We start from the raw sequence: 19,638 nt of genomic DNA, 5'->3' as shown, positions 1-19,638 counted from the left end.
AACGAACATCAACACACACCTACCTACACACACAAGCACACACTTACCTACACCTACACACCTTCCTACACACACACACATCTACATCTACACACACCTACACCTACACACACACACACACACACGCCTACCTACACCGACACACACCTACACCGACACACACCTACACCGACACACACCTCACCGACACACACACACACACCTACACCGACACCTACCTACACCGACACACACCTACACCGACACACACCTACACCGACACACACCTCACCGACACACACACACACCTACACACACACACACACCTACACACACCTACACACACACCTACACACACCTACACACCTACACACCTACACACACACACACACACACACACACACACACACACACACACACACACACACACACACACACACACACACACACACACACACACACACACACACACACACACACACACACACACCTACACACACACACCTACACACACACACACACACGCACGCACACACACACACACACACACCTATGCTTCTAGGTTTGTCAGCACCATACCCGTGCTCGTGGGTTTCACCGACACGTCTGAGACCTGCATCACTTCGGGCTTTCCTCCCACATTAAGCTGACACGCCGTGATATAACTGGAATACTGTTAAAAACGGCGTTAAACCCAACTCACTCACTCCAACAGTAACATACATTTACAGACAGATGATTACGTCCTCTGTATTATTAGGTGTTTCTCGTCTCCATCCTTAAACAGCAGGATAGCGAGCAGTCGAAAAAAATGAAAATATAAAATGAACGATTTTCAGTAATTGTGTAATTTAAGTTATGACACTTTAAAGTTTAAAACACTTGATAATAGTCTTTAAATTAATTTAAATTCGAGTCACGAGAAAAGAATTTAAAATAGATATAGTTCAAGAAATATCTAGTTGACCAGGGTTTTTGTAATGCGTGTGCAATGGTAGGAATATTGTTATATTATACCGGGGCATAAATTTTACAGCGGCGGGAAATATTGTGGTTAAAAAAAACCTTTATATTATTTCAGATCGAACTGAAAATTCAAGGCGGAAAGGATATGGGAAATACAATCAAAAACTGCAGACAGCCTTTAATGTCGCACGAAGCTTTGTATGATCATATAGAACATCGGTACCGGCAGTGATGAATCCTAGAACAACGGAACCTCACGAGTCCGGACCGTATTTAAGTGCTTAATGGATCGCTTGATTCAGGAATCACTGGCATGGAGTCGTGTGCAGTGCATGTAGATTTCATAACATATTAGCCCGGAAGGAATACTTACCGGATTATGAAGGTTCGACTATATACGGGTTTTACTGTTTGTGGTATCTGTGCGTGAGTGGGTTAGTCGGGTTGTGGTGTTTTATGCTGAAGTACAGACGTACATGCATATAAACGAGTATCTCCGAGAATGGAGTTCACCAAATTTACCGCCCGTGGGGATTCAGGTGTGAATTGGTGATGAAATAGTCGACGTGTATCCGAATTGCGTGGTGCGATGTTTATAATGTTAATAACAGGATTATCTGGTCCTGTCTCGATTATTAACAGGCTGCCATCATATAGCTGGAATATTGCTAAGTGCGGGTTAGACAAACACTCTCACATTTTAGACGTGTGGGTATTAATTTCCCTTAGTTAACTAAAATTACCCACCTGACCCGGATTGTTACCACGTGATCAAAATTAGATGATAATGGTTACTGCTAGCAAAATAGATATTTCTTGAAAAGTGCACTTGAAATTTTTGTCATACCTAATCGGCGGAATGGCTTGTTTTCACTTAATAATTAGTAACACACATGCAGCTATCTTAACTAATTAATCATCGCGGTATTTCGTGATTCTGTTTAAAGTAGCGAGGACTATAGTACATGCCTCCACACACACGTGCATTCATGTCTATAGGTAGGTGCAATAATTTTGATGCCACGTTCAACCCGTGAACTGAAAGATCCATCTTCAATCCATGAAGTCTTTCTCTCTCTTTCCCCAGTTAAAGCCTCGTATTTGTTATATATACGCGTCACACTACTGTTAGTCAAGCGCCGTGATTGTTGCCTAGGCTTATGTGTATATACACAGAAAAAGCCTGGGCAAGTCTAGATCAAACTAAACCAAGTCTAGTTTCCAAACAGCAGAAGAGGAAAGGATCTTTTGAAGAAGATAAATTACAATTATTTTACGTTTTCATAGACTAAGTGTTAGTCTACATCACTGTGTCCTTCATCCAGTATGCACCCCGTGTATCAGCCTCCAGACTTTGAAATGTTAAATAATATACAGATAAAAGAGAGTTTACAACAACCAAGACTTGTTTGAGGGGTCGGTCGGGTAGCCTAGTGGTTAAAGCGTTCGCTCGTCACGCCGAAGATCCGGGTTCGATTCCCGATATGGGTACAATGTGTGAAGCCCATTTCTGGTGTCCCCCGCCGTGAAATTGCTGGAATATTGCTAAAAGCGGCGTAAAACCATACTCATTCACTTACTCACTCACTCAGGACTTGTTTGAGTGCGGGATGCGGGTTAGTCCTAGACCAGAACGCGCACGATGTACGAACTTAACAAAGTTGCAGTAAAATCCCATGGTGCTTGTGGTAGCCTGCAGACTTTATATGTGGTGATCGCACACAGTCGCCGAAACAACTGAACAAAGCTACACTCAATTTTATAAATATACAATGTACAATGTAGGTGTATATTGTGTAGTACAGTAAACTACGTTTATAACGAACACGCTTATAACAAACTGACGGATATAACGAACTGTTTTTGGCCCCGTCCGTTTGCTGTATTTATGCTGCCTATGTGCTTATAACGAACTACGGTTATTACGAACTAGTGGTCCCTTTAAGTTCGTTATAACCGTAGTTTGCTGTAGTTAGATGAATGACTATCTAATTCATAATCCCAGCGCAATGCGAGCTGATACAGCCTGAATAATCAATTGACCCCCGCTTCAGTCTGACGCGCCGTGATACAACTGTAATTCTGTTCTCACTCACGCTCCATAGTTTATTATTCATTCAGTTTGGTGTATATAATGTTCGTAGAGTATGCGTCTAGCAAATAAATCAATTATCGTATTGGAGTGGCCTACGAAAGCGTCCACTTTAAAAAAATCATGTAAAAACTAAAACCCCAAAATATATTGAAAACAATCATGCCTCTCATTTTGCGAACATGATACCACGTCATCATATTCGCCTTGGTCGTGGTCCTCGGTTTATAAGCGTCATGGCCGTGACCATTGTTTCAATGAGTGGTAATATCTACATCAAACATCAATTCACTCGTGTTTTTCGGCAAGCAAGTGACTATAGGTATTCTATTGATGGATCTGTTTTAGACGCGAATCAGAGGACATGTGAATGCCCTGCTACAAACGGATAGACACGTTAAACTAAACATGACCTACTTATAATCAACATAACACATACATTTAGTAAACATTTATTAACGTTCCCAATAGGGTCCAAATCTAGTGAACAATATCCCGTCAAAGATTCCATACGGGTCCCGGGGCAATGTCAATAACATTATGAAGTCTTCACAAGCACTTGTTGGCCGGAGTTAACACAGCTGAGTCAATAGCACTTTTCAACAACATGATTGTACATGTATACTTTGATATGAGAATAGAAAAATGTACAAATGTTAAATACGATTTCAAACGGTAGAACCCTAGTTGTATCAGTCCATTCGGTAGCCTCCTTTTAATATCAGTCCAATCGGTAGCCTTCTTATAATATCAGTCCAATCGTAGCCTCCTTTTAATAACAGTCCAATCGTAGCAACCTTTTAATATCAGTCTAATCGGTAGCATCCTTTTAATATCAGTCCAACCGGTCGTCTCCTTGTAATATAGGTCCAATCGTAGCCTCCTTGTAATACGGTCAAAGCGTTGTGGGGGTAATCTCGATTCAACGAGTTTCATGTTTGTGAAGTGTTAACACTGTAGTAACGTACGACTATGTTTGCATTCGAAATGTTCTGAAAATCTTCTTTGAACAATCTTAAATAACGGTTAGTTTGATCCCAACACGCGGAACAGATAGGATCGAGCTGCACAATCGTCTGTATCTCCTCTCTTGGAAACATAACCATGGACTGCAAAGTAGATAAAAATCTTCCAGTTCCCTCAGAAAAACGCCACAATCTTGGCATGTCTCCCCTCACAGACCACCCGCAGCAACGTCCGTCCCTCGGTATGTTCCCGCCATGAACTCGTCACGAAGGGGCGGCCATATCCTCACCCTTGACCATCTGACCAGTCCGATTTGACCACCAATGCGTTTCCGCCTGGAATAGATAATGACAATGTCAATTGCTTTATATTTCCCATCTTTCTTTTTATTGTTTGTAAATGATAAACGTGTCTCGCACCATTAGATACCGTAAACATAACATTAACATAATTAAATGAATGAGTGAGTAACGCCGCTTTTAGCAATATTCAAGCAATATCTCGGCGGGGGACACCAGAAATGGGCTTCACACATTGTACCCATGTCGGCATTCGAACCCGGGTCTTCGGCGTGACGAGCGAACGCTTTAACCACTAGGCTACCTAACCCCTAACATCATTAAGAAGAAATTACAGGCCTGGATCAGATGTTTACCACTACTGTCAGTATTATCACAACGGACAGAAAGTAATCGATTCTGAACCAGAAAAACAAGTGACAGAGTAATAGCAGCGATCATCAACATGGGGTATTGGGGATGAGGATGCTCTTAACATTGACAAAGAACTATTATAAAAAGTACCTAAGTGTACAATATCACCTAGTCTGTCACAAAGTCCCTAAACCATATTACTTCCCTTCCGCTCCGCTTTTACTGTAATAATCACAGCTCTAAATGAAGCAAGTCTACATTTTCCATAGGTTGTCAGCTCAGACCCTGAAACATTACATTCTTTCCCGCCCAACCCCTTCTGTCTTTCTATATAGCTCTGTAATGCAAAGGCCTAAATGAAGCAAGTCTACATTTTCCATAGGTAGTCTGCTCAGACCCTGAAACATTACTTTCCCTCCCGCCCAAATCCTTCTGTCTTTCTATACAGTTCTGTAATGCAAAAACCCTAAATGAAGCAAGTCTAGATTTTCCACAGAATCTCTCATCTCACAGGGCTCCTTTTCAATTTAAATATAGTTGTTTCATATATCAAAATTATATTTTAGATACGAAGCGTTAGTCTGAAAACCATCCAGAACCGTATTTAATATCAGTGTATCTAGGTACGTATTTCAAAGTCAAATTTATGGATTAAACGGTTGATTATAACAAAGTCGAACCAGAATCGATTATCATTTAACCGAACAGTCGATGATGTCAATGGAAATGCACTAACAGTCTTTATACATGAAACCGGCGACATTACCTTGCGATACTCTTCATCAATACTTATGGATAAGCAGGAAGATACACATGGCGGACAGCAGCTGAAACACCGCGCTCCTAACGGATATACAATGACCATATCGACCGTATGGGTAACACAGGGCACTTTTGTCTGAAGAGGCATCAATGGCCACATCTGAATTGTCTCTGGTCAATTCTTCATCATTATTTTCCGTACTGTGTTCGACAAGCGGCAATGACCATCTTCTAACTGGATATAGTTTTGTCCGATCCGATTGATCCTTAAATCCATAAGGATATATGAAATATAAACTGTTCCCACTGTCCTTTGGATTTGACTGTAATCCGAATTGAAAAAATAACTTTCTTAAACACACCATGGTTGTTGGGCTCTGCATGCTTCTGTATATGACCGAACAGACTTCACAACGCTTGCCGAGAGTTCGGTTAAATATGACCCGGACAAATATACCTCAGTTATATATCCCTGACCGATTTTACCTTGTCTGCGTGGGTAGTCGTGAGGTCATCGCACGCATTGGTCAAGCTGTTGTTAACGCCTGACCAATGACGCCTAGAGACCGTGATCGATTTCTTCCTTTCACCAAGCCAGGCGCTGTGTGGAGCTCGTTATGTCACCTTGTTTGTCGAGTTAGTCTTCCAAACTCCACATTACGCATTATGTAATACCTGTTATTGGCCACCAAGCCTGACGCATGCTTATTAGTGTGTGGTCATTCGCTCTCGGACCGTGTTGTTTTCGTTGGTTCTTAATTAGGGGGAATGACCACTGTGCAGGTAAACACGGAATTCGGTCAGTTACCTTGATCAGTACACAGACCGACATTTCTTGACTGGCCACCTGTGTACAATAATACTGAGTTATTACGGACTTTTAACCTTAAACATCGCATTGTTTGTTGTTCAACGACGCACTTAGCAATATTCCAGCTATATGACGGCGGTCTGTAAATAATCTAGTCTTGACCAGCCAATCCAGTGATTGACATCATGAACATCGATCTACGCAATTGAGATACAATGACATGCATCAACCAAGTCAGCGAGACTGACCACCCGATCCCGTTAGTCGCCTCTTACGAGAGCATAATCACCTTTTACGGCAAGCATGGGTTGCTGAACACCTATTCTAACCAGGATTTTCACGGGTCCAACTTGTCTTAAGACAGCTTCGATAGAACTGTTACAATGATGCACATATATTAGCAGGAAAACCGTTAATTCTTCTCCAACTTATCCACATCGCTCGGACTAGTGGCACGATCAGTTCCATTTGAAACGTTGTAAATGTTTCTCTCGTGTATTAATGTTTAGGACATTATAGCACATATTTTCTTTTCAAAATAAGCAAATGAGATATATTTTTCGTTTACAGACCACACAAAGCAGATGACTCGGGTGTACGTGTTGCTAAGCAACGTTTATTAAATAGAGCTACACAATACCATGATGATCGTTAGATACACTACTAAGGTCAGTGACCGAGGGCGCTGCGGAACGCCTACAGCGTTGGTCCAGAAACTGAAAGAAATAATCAATTAACTCCTATAATAATATATCAGTATATTTTGAATCAATTCATACACGGGGTGATTGAACTTGTGACCAATATAGACTATCACAACATATCGATTACGTGCTTTCGCCTCTTTGTCGATGTTACAAATGTGGAAGGTTTTTTTTTAGGGTCCATGTGAGTGAGTGAGTGAGTGAGTGAGTGAGTGAGTGGGTGGGTGGGTTGGTGGGTGAGTGAGTGAGTGAGTGAGTGAGTGAGTGAGTGAGTGAGTGGGTGGGTGAGTGAGTGAGTGAGTGAGTGAGTGAGTGAGTGAGTGAGTACCCGCTGAGATACCATGCCACAGTTTAACATGAACACCTCCCTCAGACACAGTATACTGACTCCGAGCCGACCAGTCCTTGTTTTAGGCTCACTGACTTGGCTGATGCACGTCATCTTCTCTCAAATGCGTGGATCTATTCTTATGATATCAATCACTTGATTATCAGGTCCAGACTCGATTATTTACAGACCGCCGTCATGTAGCTGGAATATTGCTGAGTTCGGCGCTTACCAAACAAAGAAACAAATATTAACGATTGCAATATCGCACCTGAACAAAATCCACAATATTTTTTGCAGGTGATGTGAGCCCTTAGCGCTTGGGAGGAGTCGGTACAGACTGATTTACCGCTAGCAGCACAGTCGGGGGCGAGGTCTCTGCAGCTTGGCAATGTCGCTTCTGTGTAGATAGATATATACATCAGAATAAAAACAAATATTTAAAAAGAAATACGTTATATTTACATAATATAAAAAAATTATAGACAAGAAAACAACAATAATAATATCGATAAAATATGACAAACTGTGTGTTAGTGAGTTAAATAGTCATTATATTCTGTATTATGTTACGTTAGTCATGATCTGCATTAGGTATATTATTTTGTCTTATGAATTTGAATTGATAAATACGCAATGATGATGATGATGATGATGATGATTATTAATATTATTGTTGTTGTTGTGTTTGTTATTACTGTATGTGTTTGTGGTACGTACGTGGGTGAGATGTTGTCGTTTGGTGGTCAACTGCATACAACTGCTCCGCTTAAACACAGACCATGAATGGAATACAGTATAATCGTTTGCTTACATGCATATACACTGTATTATAATAGGTAAAGACAAATAGGAAAATACGATTTTTAATGAAAATAGGCAACAACATTTTCAAAAGCTTTGACGGAATATTTGCCTTCTGCCGATTAGGTTTATTATAAATAATGTGTAAATATTAGCCAGGAAACAATAATTAATAAGGGATCATCCATTTCCGCTTGAAATGTGAGATGGAGGTCATATAGATATTCCTTTCATAGAGTGAGTGAGTGAGTTGGGTTAAACGCTGTTTTTAAGTGTTTTAAACTTTAAAGAGTCATAACTTACACAATTGCTGAAAATCATTCTTTTTATACTTTCTTTTTTTCGACTGCCCGCTATGCTGCTGGTTAAGGTTGGAGATGAGAAACACATAATAATACAGAGGACCTAATCATCTGTCTGTAAATGTATGTTACTGTTGGAGTTAGTGAGTTGGGTTTAAACGCCACTTTTAACAGTATTCCAGTTTTATCACGGCGTGTCAGCTTAATGTGGGAGGAAATCCCCAAGTGATGCAGGTATTAGACGTTTACCACCTCGGTGAAACCCACGGGTATGGCGCTGACAAACCTAGAAACATAATCGGGTCGAACCGGGATTCGAACCCACAATCTTAGGTTTCTGTCGTGTCCAGGAGACGCATCTCTGCTCAGCGAATCGCGGCGCATAATAATTAGACGACTGGGCCACCCGCGCCCCCTCTTTTCAAAGACGAGATAGTAAGACAATATATGCACACATTTTCTGGAAACTGAGTCAAAGGTTGGAGGGGTTGGTGGGGTGGTCTCGAGTTGAAAGTGTTCGCTCGGTACGGGTTCGATCCCCACATGTGTACAATGCGTGGAGTCAATTTCTGGTTTGCACCCTCCATGATATTGCTGGAACAATTTCAGGCCATTTTTAGCAATATTCCCGCAATATCATGGGGACCTGAAATCGCCATGAAATATTTCACCCTTGTTGGAAATCAAACCCATGCTCCGGCGCGACAGTCTGACACTGTAACCACAAGACCACCCACACTTCCCTTGATGAGTGATACATACGTGTACACTTGCGGCAGTAAAGTCGACAGTGCTCTTCTACCCAGTACTTGTACTGAGGGTCATTGCAGGTGGAGTCGTGGTCGAAGTCGTCACAGGTGGGAATCTTGTTCCTGCAGGAGGGCGCGGGGGTCGGTAGTCCTGGAAGGGGAATCAGAGAGTTGATATGTCGTGAATATATGCGTCCACCTACCCTTTTCCCCCGCACTCGCACGCACACGCATGCACGCACGCACACACACACACACACACACACACACACACACACACACACACACACACACACACACACACACACACACACACACACACACACACACACACACACACACACACACACACACACAGACTCTCTCTCTCACACACACACATACTCACACACACATACACACACACATATAGACTCTCTCACTCACTCACTCCTCACCTCGCGAGTCTGACTGGAGGATGAAGACTGCCAACACCCTTTTGGTATGTGGAGGGTATTCGGGACGGGAAGGAAATAAAATTGTATTTGGTACGCAGATTCAACATTTAAGAAAACACAATGTTGTAAATAAAGCATTTATATACTTTATTTTTTTAAATATTTCTTTAGTAATTTAACTTATAACAAGGTTACGTCAGGGGATTCAGGTGTTCGCAATGATTCAGGGAGGAATCCTCAGAATTCTAAACCATCCGATCCAAATTAATCGCCTCTCATAACAAGCAATATAATGCCTATCCTAACACGTTATTTCGCTCGAGTGAATGTAAATGTCATACTTTCAGATAACTACAGTATTTCATCACCCACTTCATAACAATACATATAGCCGGTACTTACCTTGGCAAAAGCCACACGTGTTATTGCAGTTGACCTTGGCCCACGGCTCATAGATACCACGACAGGAAGTGGCGTCATATAAGTGGCAGTCGGGTAGTCTATCTACACATGCTGCAACATGCGTGAGTGAATGTTGTCAGTCTTGTTTGACAACGGTATAAGGATCTATATTGTAATGTCGCCTTTTCAGTATTAAAGAAGTTGTTATCCATAAATTGTTTCTACTTTGTCATCCGTCAACTTCTGAGTAATGACTCTCAAACAATTCGCGCGAGTGAATGTTGTTTTATTCCGCAGTCAGCACTCTTCCACAGCAGTCTGTGTTAGAGACTTATTATGGGGGTGGTGGGTCGGTGAGATTAAGGGATAGGTCATGTAAAAATGACAACGCGGGGAAGGGTCGCCAACATTTATTACCACAAATATACTTGGCAAAATAGTAGGGGTTAGTAGGAATCATCGAGACATATCTTCTGACATACCTTGAGCGTCGTTTACAAGATCAGAATAGTGACAGTGTTTTCCAATCAGCAACCCTGAAACGGTTACCACCGGGTGTTCCCAACGACGGGCTGTAGAGTACGACTGATAACGTCAAAAGTGCTGTCTATCTCGTTTCAGTGGGATACACATTTTGTAAAGCGACTTTGCATAGCCCGGGGGAAGTACTGCCATACAATCTCGGCTTTCCAGTATGTTCCTCTGTTTAGTTTTTTAATTTTTAATCGAGAACTGTGTCAAAACACTTTTCCAAGCGTGGTCTGGAAAGGAAGTCGCCAGCTTGAAATAGCTAGAAACGCTGCTTTCTGAATGGCTAAGTACATGTATGTCGAATTCTTGCTCGTCATTTCATTGGTCGGTCAAAAAGGTCGTTCTGAGGGGAACCGTAATTAATGAGATTACGGACGTGAAATGTACGGACGGTGAAAATGCTGGCGCGGTGCCGACAGCTTACCTCGATCTTTGAGGTGCGGCAACTTCAGCTCAGTCCGTCGGCCCCTTACTGCCAGAACGTTGCGTTCACAAGTGCATAAGCGTCTCCTTACATTTCATCAAGTTTTTCTTTATTTTTGATGGCTTGGTCACGTTGGGTCTATAAAGGGAAGTAACTCGTTTCGCGCCTACGTTATTCCAAACTGTCCGGTAGTGAGTTTTGCACGTGTATTCTGCCCCGGGGGTAGATCACAATGATATATATATATATATACATTAACAGTAGCATGTATAAGACTCAATATCTTTTACCGTGATACTAAAACACTTAGAGGCTGACAATTCACAAATAACTTTTGTTTGTAAATCAGAAACATATATTTTGAAATTATAGGGTCAATGGATAGTTGAAGTGAACTTGAAGTTGTATCAAACATGACATATTCCTGTATATTCTTAAAACACTATCGATAGCTTAACCACGCCACAATGTAGGTTTGAGATAGGACTGACAGTGTACCAGATAACCCGATTCTACAGATAATATAAGAACGGGAACACGACATATGGCTTTCTAGTTTAACAAGAGCATATTCAGAGCACATCATCGTAGAAAATACAAAGTAAACACTTACTGGGATCAAAGGTGGCCTTGGAGGTCACAACGAAAACAAACAGCGACAGCAAAACAAGCATTTTGATACAGGAGGAACTCGCACACGACGCTTAAGTGAAACCCGGATGTTAAGTCACGTGACTCTCTGATTTGAGAGATATGTCCTTTTAAAAAATGGCTCGTGAAGTAAATGTCGGACAACAATGTGTTGATATTGGTATTACAGATCAAAAAGTTTTTTACATAAACATCAATTAGTTGATTGAATTTTTATCAAGCTGTTAGATGTGTGAGTGAGAAAGTATGTTTTTACCCGCTTTTAGCAATGTTTCAACAATATCACGGCGGGGGACACGGGTAATGGGCTTCACACCCATATAGTGAATGGACCCCGCGTATTTATGGTGATGAGCGAATTCTTATATTTTACCTCCAGGCTACCCCACTGCCTTCAAATGTTATTTTGCTTGTTTGGTTTTTAACACCGCACAAATCAATATTCCAGCTATTTGACAGCGGTCTGTAAATAATCGAGGCTATCCAGTGGTTGACATAATGAGCATCGCAACTGGGTCAAATGTTAATTAGTACGTTAGATTACACTGTTTTAATGTTATATCATGCTAAATCTTTGATGGAAGATTTTAAGTTATAATTTAGATATAAAGAACTGTACATAAGAATACATTTTGATCTAACCCTGTGTAATAAAGTATAGTTTTGCCCTGAACTGTTACTGTTAAAGCATTATGGTTTTGTTTGACTGTAGCATATTGTGAAATGCCCTAGCTGAGCAACAGGAGGACATGTGGTTATGAAACGTTACAATGATTGCTCATTCCTGTGTCAAGGGAGAGTGACAATTCCGAGGGCACCAACGCCCGCCTCGGGCAGCATCTTGGCTGCGGAGGCACGGTTGGTTGGTTTGTTGGTTGGTTGGTTAACGCCGCACTCAGCAATATTCCAGCTATATGACGGCGGTCTGTAAATAATCGAGTCTGGACAATCCAGTGATTAATATCATGAGCATCGATCCACGCAATTGGGATCGATGACCAAGTCAGCGAGCCTGACCACCCGATCCCGTTAGTCGCCTCTTACGACAAGCACAGTCACCTTTTACAGCAAGCATGAGTAGCTGGGGCAAGGACACAGTGGTTTTAATAATGTTTGGGAAAACCCCGCGGCATGATAACTGTTGACTTCATCTTTCCATATTTCTTGCCAGGGAATAATCTTAATTTATTCGACAATTTTAAAGAAACTATTTTACCGATCGATAATTGATGTGGTGCGCCATCTTGATTGACAGTGAGGACGATGTTATCAAGGATACGTTAGGTCACTGGGGAGGTAATTTGAACGGTGTCATGACGTCAATCCACTATGACACAACTCAAAAAGTGTACTATTTAGCGGGATAAAGTACAGTCGGCGCCTTTGACCCTTCAACGAAGAATCTTAGAATATACGAGAATATATGTTTGACATCACCTTGCCATGTCTTCCAAGAGAATAATATTCATTTATTCGTGGAATATGTCACCGTATGTGCAGTTTATGTTTTGTTTGCTGTTACACACAAAGGGAATGGTGGCCCAATCGCCTAAGGCCCTGCATTTTGCCCTGCAGAGTTGCATCCCTTGACTACGCTAGAAAGTTAGAAACGCTGGGATTATGTTGCTAGGATTGTCAGTACTATACCTGTGGGTTTCATCAAAGTTGTAAACGCCTAAGGCCTGCATTACTCACTCACTCACTCACTCACTCACTCACACAGAACACAAGAGTCCAAATAGAAACTAGCATACCAAGTCTGTATATCATGGAACATCATCTCCACGAAAACATAACGAAAGGAATGAGTGAAAAGTTGTGTTGGCCGCTTTGAACAGCTTTGCCATTATGTCCACACTCTGTTTCAGTTAGTTGTAGGTGGAAAGCCTGAAGTGGTGCAAGACTTTGACCTTTACGTCTTTGGATACAACCAGGAGCACGGGTCTTTGACTAGGACACGTCCAATCTAGGACTTCTTCATATACATTGACAACACTGGGGTCAAATATGGACAGTTTTAATTCAGATAGTTTGAAAAGCTTCTTTGGACATAAGGCTGCCCAGAGCCATCTGATACATAGGGACCGACCATTTGATATTCTGGACGGGTAGGGGGGCTGATATTATATATCCAGATAAGATATGTTCTTAGCTACAGCTGCAAAACCAGGTATTTTTCATTTTAAACGTTGGGCCCGAAAGCTTTTCTTTAAGAAAAACACCTTGCAAAGATGTAATTTTTGTGGAAGGCAATTTCTTTTTTAAACAGTCTGCGCCACTACACGCGTCCGCGTTCGCTTTTGTTTATTCCAACTTTTGGTTGAGCCGACACTTCCGGTTCGTCTGTCGATGTTATGGTTGCAGAATAAAGTGCATTGAGTTGAGACTGCGGTGTTGACTAACCCTTGGCGCTGAAGCATAATTATTACCATCAAGAATTTTCGGGACAATTTCTTATTGTTGATAAATCTGGGTGCTGGGTACCTGTATAACGGGGATCAACGGGTAATAATACATATTGTATATTTCAATGCAACATTAATGGTTATTTAATTGTATGTGAAAAGGTCACTGGTAATGTGCCAATACAAGGCCAACTATCTTGTTTCATTCCGTGACGTCGCTATCGCCCCGTCACGACAGAGACTCGAATCCACTTGTCGGGACTCCAACACGGGCCAGTTGTTTCAAAGGCTATCTCGACATCGTGACTCTGTATCTTGGTTAAAGCGACCTCCCGGAGATCAGGGCCAAAAAGTTGAACTTAAGCTTCAGGTACATCGATGATCTGATATCGTTTAATAACAATCAAATAGCCAATTCCCGCGGCCGTCCACTGATTTACCCACCTGAACTAGAGTGAGTGAATGAGTGTGGCTTTACACCGCTTTTAGCAATATTCCAGCAATATCACGGTGGGGGACACCAGAAATGGGCTTCACACATTGTACTCATTCGGGAATACCTGAACTAGAAATAAAGTGACAAAAGACTAGTGACAAAAGACTCTCCACAAGACTGTATGACAAGAGGGGTGACTTCAACTGTCAACTGTTCGAATCACCAAAGTAGCAAACGTCTGGGACATGCATAACTTCAGGCGTTCCTATCACATAAAGCTGACATGCTGAGACAAACCAGTGGTTGATAGTATGAACACCCGTCCTCGCCGGGGTGCGATTGTACAAAAAGAATAAACTAATTACTGAGGGTGATGTTATTCACATTTTGTTAATAATGTTATCAACCATTGTGAAGACCGAAGTCCCATTTAAAGGCCCTTTCGACATGCATAAACTGGGGCCTCTCACCTTCGATGTTCCCTCTAATTGCTCGTCCTTTTGTGGAGAGACCTGTGAAGCTTCAGGTTAGGAGAGATCTTCAGCAACTATGCTTGCCGTCAGAGGCGACTGACGGAAACGGGTGGTCAGGCTTGCTGACTTGGTTAATACATGTCATCGTATCCCAATTGCTTAGACCGATGCTCATGATGTCAACCACTGGATTGTCTGGCCCAGACTCGATTATTTACAGACCGCCGTAATATAGCTGGAATATTACTGAGTATGGCGTTAAACAACAAACAAATAAACAAACGAACACTTTATGGAGAAATATTGATGCTGATGCGACGTCATATTTTAATTCACTCACTCACTGACTCGTAATAATAGGACGAAAGTAGTGAGGGTGTGAGCTGGGTTCAAAGCCGACATCTCGTTATACAGATCTTATATAGGGGAGGCGAAATCTGGCTACCCCACTATTAGACGTTTGGTGAAACCCTTGCGCATAGGTATGACGAAGACAAGAACGGAAACATTGCAGGTCGAATCTACAATTTGAACCCACGTTCATACGTTTCTGACATGCAGCGAATGCGACGCCTTGGACGACTGGCCAGTCGTGATCCATGGGACCTCCCCACACTCCACCCCATACCCCCCGAGCACGTATTGCCCCAACTGTTTCTAATACAGACGAAACAGTCACCATGTTGCGTCTGACAAGCTACCAGGCCGAGAAAAGGATCAAGTCTGATCTACATTGTATTGTACGGAAGTTGACACGCAACCCTTGGTGATCTTTTGTATGTTGAGTGATAATGGCTTCAGGCTGGTTATGCGGACGATATCTGAAAGCAGCTGAAAGGTAGGTACAAAGATATATTCAATATGTAGATTTAAATAAAAGCATTCATATGAATATAGATTATGGAATACTGGAGTTTTAAAAAACTTTTATTGTTGAAAGCTAATGAGGCTCACATGTGTGTATTTTCCTTCCTTTATAATGTGGCATGGTACACAGCTCTTTGGGCCCTCGTGGCGTCATGTCCGATGAGAGATATCGTATAGGATAAACCGCGCTGTTGACTGCATACACTGCATAAACAAAAACAAAAACAACCCAAAACAAACGCATAGTGGTTTTCAAAAGAGTTTTGAACTTCTACAAGGCATTAAAAGCAATTAGTAGGATATGTTTGCGTTTGGAAGATCACAGAGTGAAACGTTAACGACGACGAGGTCTTTGCACGTCCTGGTTACGTGTCTATGTCAAGCATGGCATTAGTAAAACCTGGTAACGCGTGTGTCCACCACTGCCTTGATTAATGGCACCTCCTGCACATGGTACCAGGAAGCCTGTGGATAAAACCTTGTGAAATGGCTGCCAATGCGTCCTGAAATGTTTGGCGCAATTGCTGTAAATTGCGTGGCTCCATTTTGTGACATGTAGACTTTTATTTCCTTGGGTGGGTGGTTGATTGAGTAGGTGGGTGAGTGGGCGATAGGGCGAGTGGTTGAGTGGGCGAGTAGGTGAGTGGGCGAGTGGGTAGGTTAGTGAATGTAACACCGCTTTGCACAGTATATCAGTTACATGACGTCATGATCAGAATTATATTATCATGTGTTTATTAGAAATTACGTTAGTCACGGGTAATGACTTTCTTTGCATGCAAGAGCAGAAAATAAATGCAGGCGTGTGAATTATATAGCTATTCGAAACAGAAGCCTTATAATATAAACACCATTACGCGAACTGTATTGTGATACAATGCTTCGAATAAATAGCGGGTATGTTTATATTGATAAGGAAAAAAGTACTTTCTATAAGTAATAGCATCAGCTATGATGCGACGGTAAAATGCGCGGAGGTAGTTAATTGCTATTTTAAATCCTCTTATTGAGCAATCAGAATCCAAATATATTTTTCAAATTCATGGTAGAATTAAATAATACTTTTATTGTTAAAGTTAAATCCGGACATAAGGAGTTCGCTATATACATGTACACATTCAATACAACATCAAATTTAAAACATAATTTCACAAAAGTTGCAAACATACTCTTTTGGCAGTGATAAGTATATAAAGGTTTATAGTCAAAAACATTATTTATTTATACAGGTTCATTTTCATAGCAGTAGCCCTGACTGAGCTCGCCTTTATATTGATGTTGGTGAAAGCATTCAGTGACGGATTTACGAGACAAGAACAAGCAGTTGAGGCATTTTTTCCAAATGCACAAATAAATCTCTCTTTGAGATCAGCAAGTGTAAGAGATGCACCAATTACAAAACACATCCCTCCACAGACTGATAGTGAAACGACACCTTCATCTGGCGACACCAGTCCGGAAGTCCAACATGTGTTCTTCCTGAAGGTTCACAAGGCTGCGAGCTCCACCATACTGAACATTCTCTACAGATTCGGCTACACCAGATCCAAGAACTTCGCTCTACCGCGAAAGGGAAATTACATAGAGCTAGTGGATCACAGTAATGTTATACCAATACCACCAAATAACTCTTACGATATTCTATGCAATCACCTCCTGGTGTTCTCCCATGCCAAGATATCCCAGATAATGCCAAAAGACACTGTGCACATCGCTATCGTCAGAGAACCTTTCGAAAGACTTCATTCAGCTTTCGAATACTATCGCAATCAACTCGGTCGTGGGTATCTGATGAAAGCGAAGGGAGATGATCCTTTCAGAACATACATCCAAAACCCGATGTTCTTCGAACCTCCTGATGCCCTGAAATCCTTCACCAACAACCGGATGACTTTAGATTTCGGCTATCCACCTGGTAATATCAACGTCGCTAGAACGATACAGGGATTCCTTGACCATCTTGATTCGATATTCGACTTGGTGTTAGTTAGTGATGTGTTTGATGAATCTGTTATCCTCCTACGACGAAGATTGAATTGGTCAATGAAAGACGTATTGTACATGGCCAAAAATAGACATGGATCATCCTTAAACATTCCATTGCGGCGTTACAACAGAAGCGTGGTTGATTCTAACATTCTCAGACTCGACAGAATTGTGTACGATCATTTCCTCGGAAAATTGAAAAAGGAAATCTTGAACGCGGGAGAAATATTTAAAGAGGAGGTGGCTTATTTTCAAACAGTCCGTGACCATACGCTCAAGTACTGCTCCAGAATAGCCCCTGCCGAGAACCTTAAGGTCCAGGCATCGAAGTTTCACAGCAGTTTTGAAATTTCCAACAAGGACTGTTGGCTCCTTGCTCAAGAGGAAAATCCTTTTCTAGAATTATTACGAAATGTTCAAATAGATAAATTAGAGAATTTGGGATTGCATTTCCAGGAACCTCCTAAATTATATAATGCCAAGAAGATGAAGATGTTTCAGAAAAGAGCATAATAATCACATAATTTTTAATGTCATCTCCGTGGCGATTCCGGGTTAGGATTGATCCCCAGCAACAGCGTGCTTGTCGGAATAGATTGATTGCTCGGTGACCTGGTTGATTGCTCGGTGACCTGGTTGATTGCTCGGTGACTTGGTTGATTGCTCGGTGACTTGGTTGATTGCTCGGTGACTTGGTTGATTGCTCGGTGACCTGGTTGATTGCTCGATGACTTGGTTGATTGCTCGGTGACATGGTTGATTGCTCGGTGACTTGGTAGATTGCGTGTTATCATAGCAGGACGGCGTGGGACGTTGCTCTTAATATCAATCATTGGATTGTAGGTCCAGACTCGTAAGTGAAGGTCGTCGTGATGTAGTTGGAATAGTGCTGTCTGCGGCATGGAACAACAAACAGAAAAATCTTCCGAATTCCTTCTTGTTATTTATGTTAATACCTGTTCAGTGTCTTATCATACCAATTTAGGAAACATAACAAAAAGACTGTCTGTGGTGTACTTCCTTCAAGCGAAACTTTTGGAAATCAAAGTTTTAGGAAAACTACCAAACACAAATATGTTAAAAGAATAATTTCAATCGGATATATTGTGTCAACATTCAGATTTTATTATTGCCAAATTTAGGCCACAGCAGAAAGTAATTCTAATACTATCATTTGAACGGTATTATAGAAGCACAACAAAACATTAATACAAACTAGAACAAAGTTAAGTGACCTCAGCCTAATGCACTTTCTTTGCTGTCGGCAGGGAGGACATGCTCGTTTAACGGACACCGGGTGTCATGTTAATTTTACAATGATTTTGGAATGTAGAGTAAGAATAATAATGATTGATTGAAAAATAAAAACTATACATTATGGCATTTGCTTCTAAATGTTGGAAAATCTATTTTCCAAGGTATTATAGTTCCATGTTATTATACATATCCTGGACCAATTCGACACTAGAGCGTCACGCCGAAGACACGGTTTCGATTCCCCACATGGGTACAATGTGTGAAGCCCATTTCTGGTGTCCCCCGCCGTGATATTGCTGGAATATTGCTAAAAGCGGCGTAAAACCATACTCACTCACTCATTCCTGGTGTCCCCCTCCGTGATATTGTATTGCTGGACTATTGCTAAACGCGGCGTAAAACTATACCCACTCACTCACCACTACAGTACTTTGTTTTGCTAGATTTAAATGACACGACGCCTTCTTTTCGTTTTTGTTGCCTGGTGCATGGGTGAGTGAGTGAGTTGGGTTTAACGTCACTTTAACAGTATTGCAGTTATATCACGGCATGTCAGCTTAATGTTGGAAAAAAGTCCGAAGTGATGCAGGTGTTAGACGTTTACCCCTTCAGTGAAACCAACGAGCACGGGTATGGTGCTGACAAACCTAGAA

At 41.6% G+C, this 19,638-nt stretch overlaps 2 protein-coding genes and 1 long non-coding RNA gene across 3 annotated transcripts; 1 reads left to right on the top strand and 2 right to left on the bottom strand.

Annotated features, from left to right (window-relative positions):
• Nucleotides 1-3,477: 3,477 nt before the first annotated feature.
• Nucleotides 3,478-5,861, bottom strand: LOC124119054. Its single transcript, XR_006858576.2, has 2 exons — nucleotides 5,423-5,861; nucleotides 3,478-4,338 (listed from the first exon to the last, which is right to left on the bottom strand). It is a non-coding gene; the product is annotated as an uncharacterized LOC124119054 (long non-coding RNA).
• Nucleotides 5,862-6,818: 957 nt separating this feature from the next.
• On the bottom strand, nucleotides 6,819-11,658 carry LOC124119053. Its single transcript, XM_046481442.2, has 6 exons — nucleotides 11,524-11,658; nucleotides 9,956-10,066; nucleotides 9,130-9,267; nucleotides 7,982-8,029; nucleotides 7,533-7,661; nucleotides 6,819-6,945 (listed from the first exon to the last, which is right to left on the bottom strand). Exons 1-6 carry the CDS (start codon nucleotides 11,582-11,584, stop codon nucleotides 6,926-6,928), a joined length of 507 nt encoding a protein of 168 aa, XP_046337398.2. The 5' UTR covers nucleotides 11,585-11,658; the 3' UTR covers nucleotides 6,819-6,925.
• A 3,935-nt stretch (nucleotides 11,659-15,593) lies between these two features.
• On the top strand, nucleotides 15,594-18,368 carry LOC124119044 (galactose-3-O-sulfotransferase 2-like). The gene is made up of 2 exons (XM_048393819.1): nucleotides 15,594-15,713; nucleotides 16,972-18,368. The coding sequence occupies exons 1-2, from the start codon at nucleotides 15,667-15,669 to the stop codon at nucleotides 18,239-18,241; spliced, it is 1,317 nt and encodes a 438-aa protein (XP_048249776.1). The 5' UTR covers nucleotides 15,594-15,666; the 3' UTR covers nucleotides 18,242-18,368.
• The last annotated feature ends 1,270 nt before the right edge of the window (nucleotides 18,369-19,638 follow it).

Source organism: Haliotis rufescens, unplaced genomic scaffold, assembly GCF_023055435.1.
Source record: "Haliotis rufescens isolate VD_foot unplaced genomic scaffold, xgHalRufe1.0.p SCAF_12, whole genome shotgun sequence".
Classification (NCBI taxonomy): domain Eukaryota; kingdom Metazoa; phylum Mollusca; class Gastropoda; order Lepetellida; family Haliotidae; genus Haliotis; species Haliotis rufescens.
Note: the sequence above shows the minus strand (reverse complement) of the source record. Positions and strands in the feature narration are given on the sequence as shown.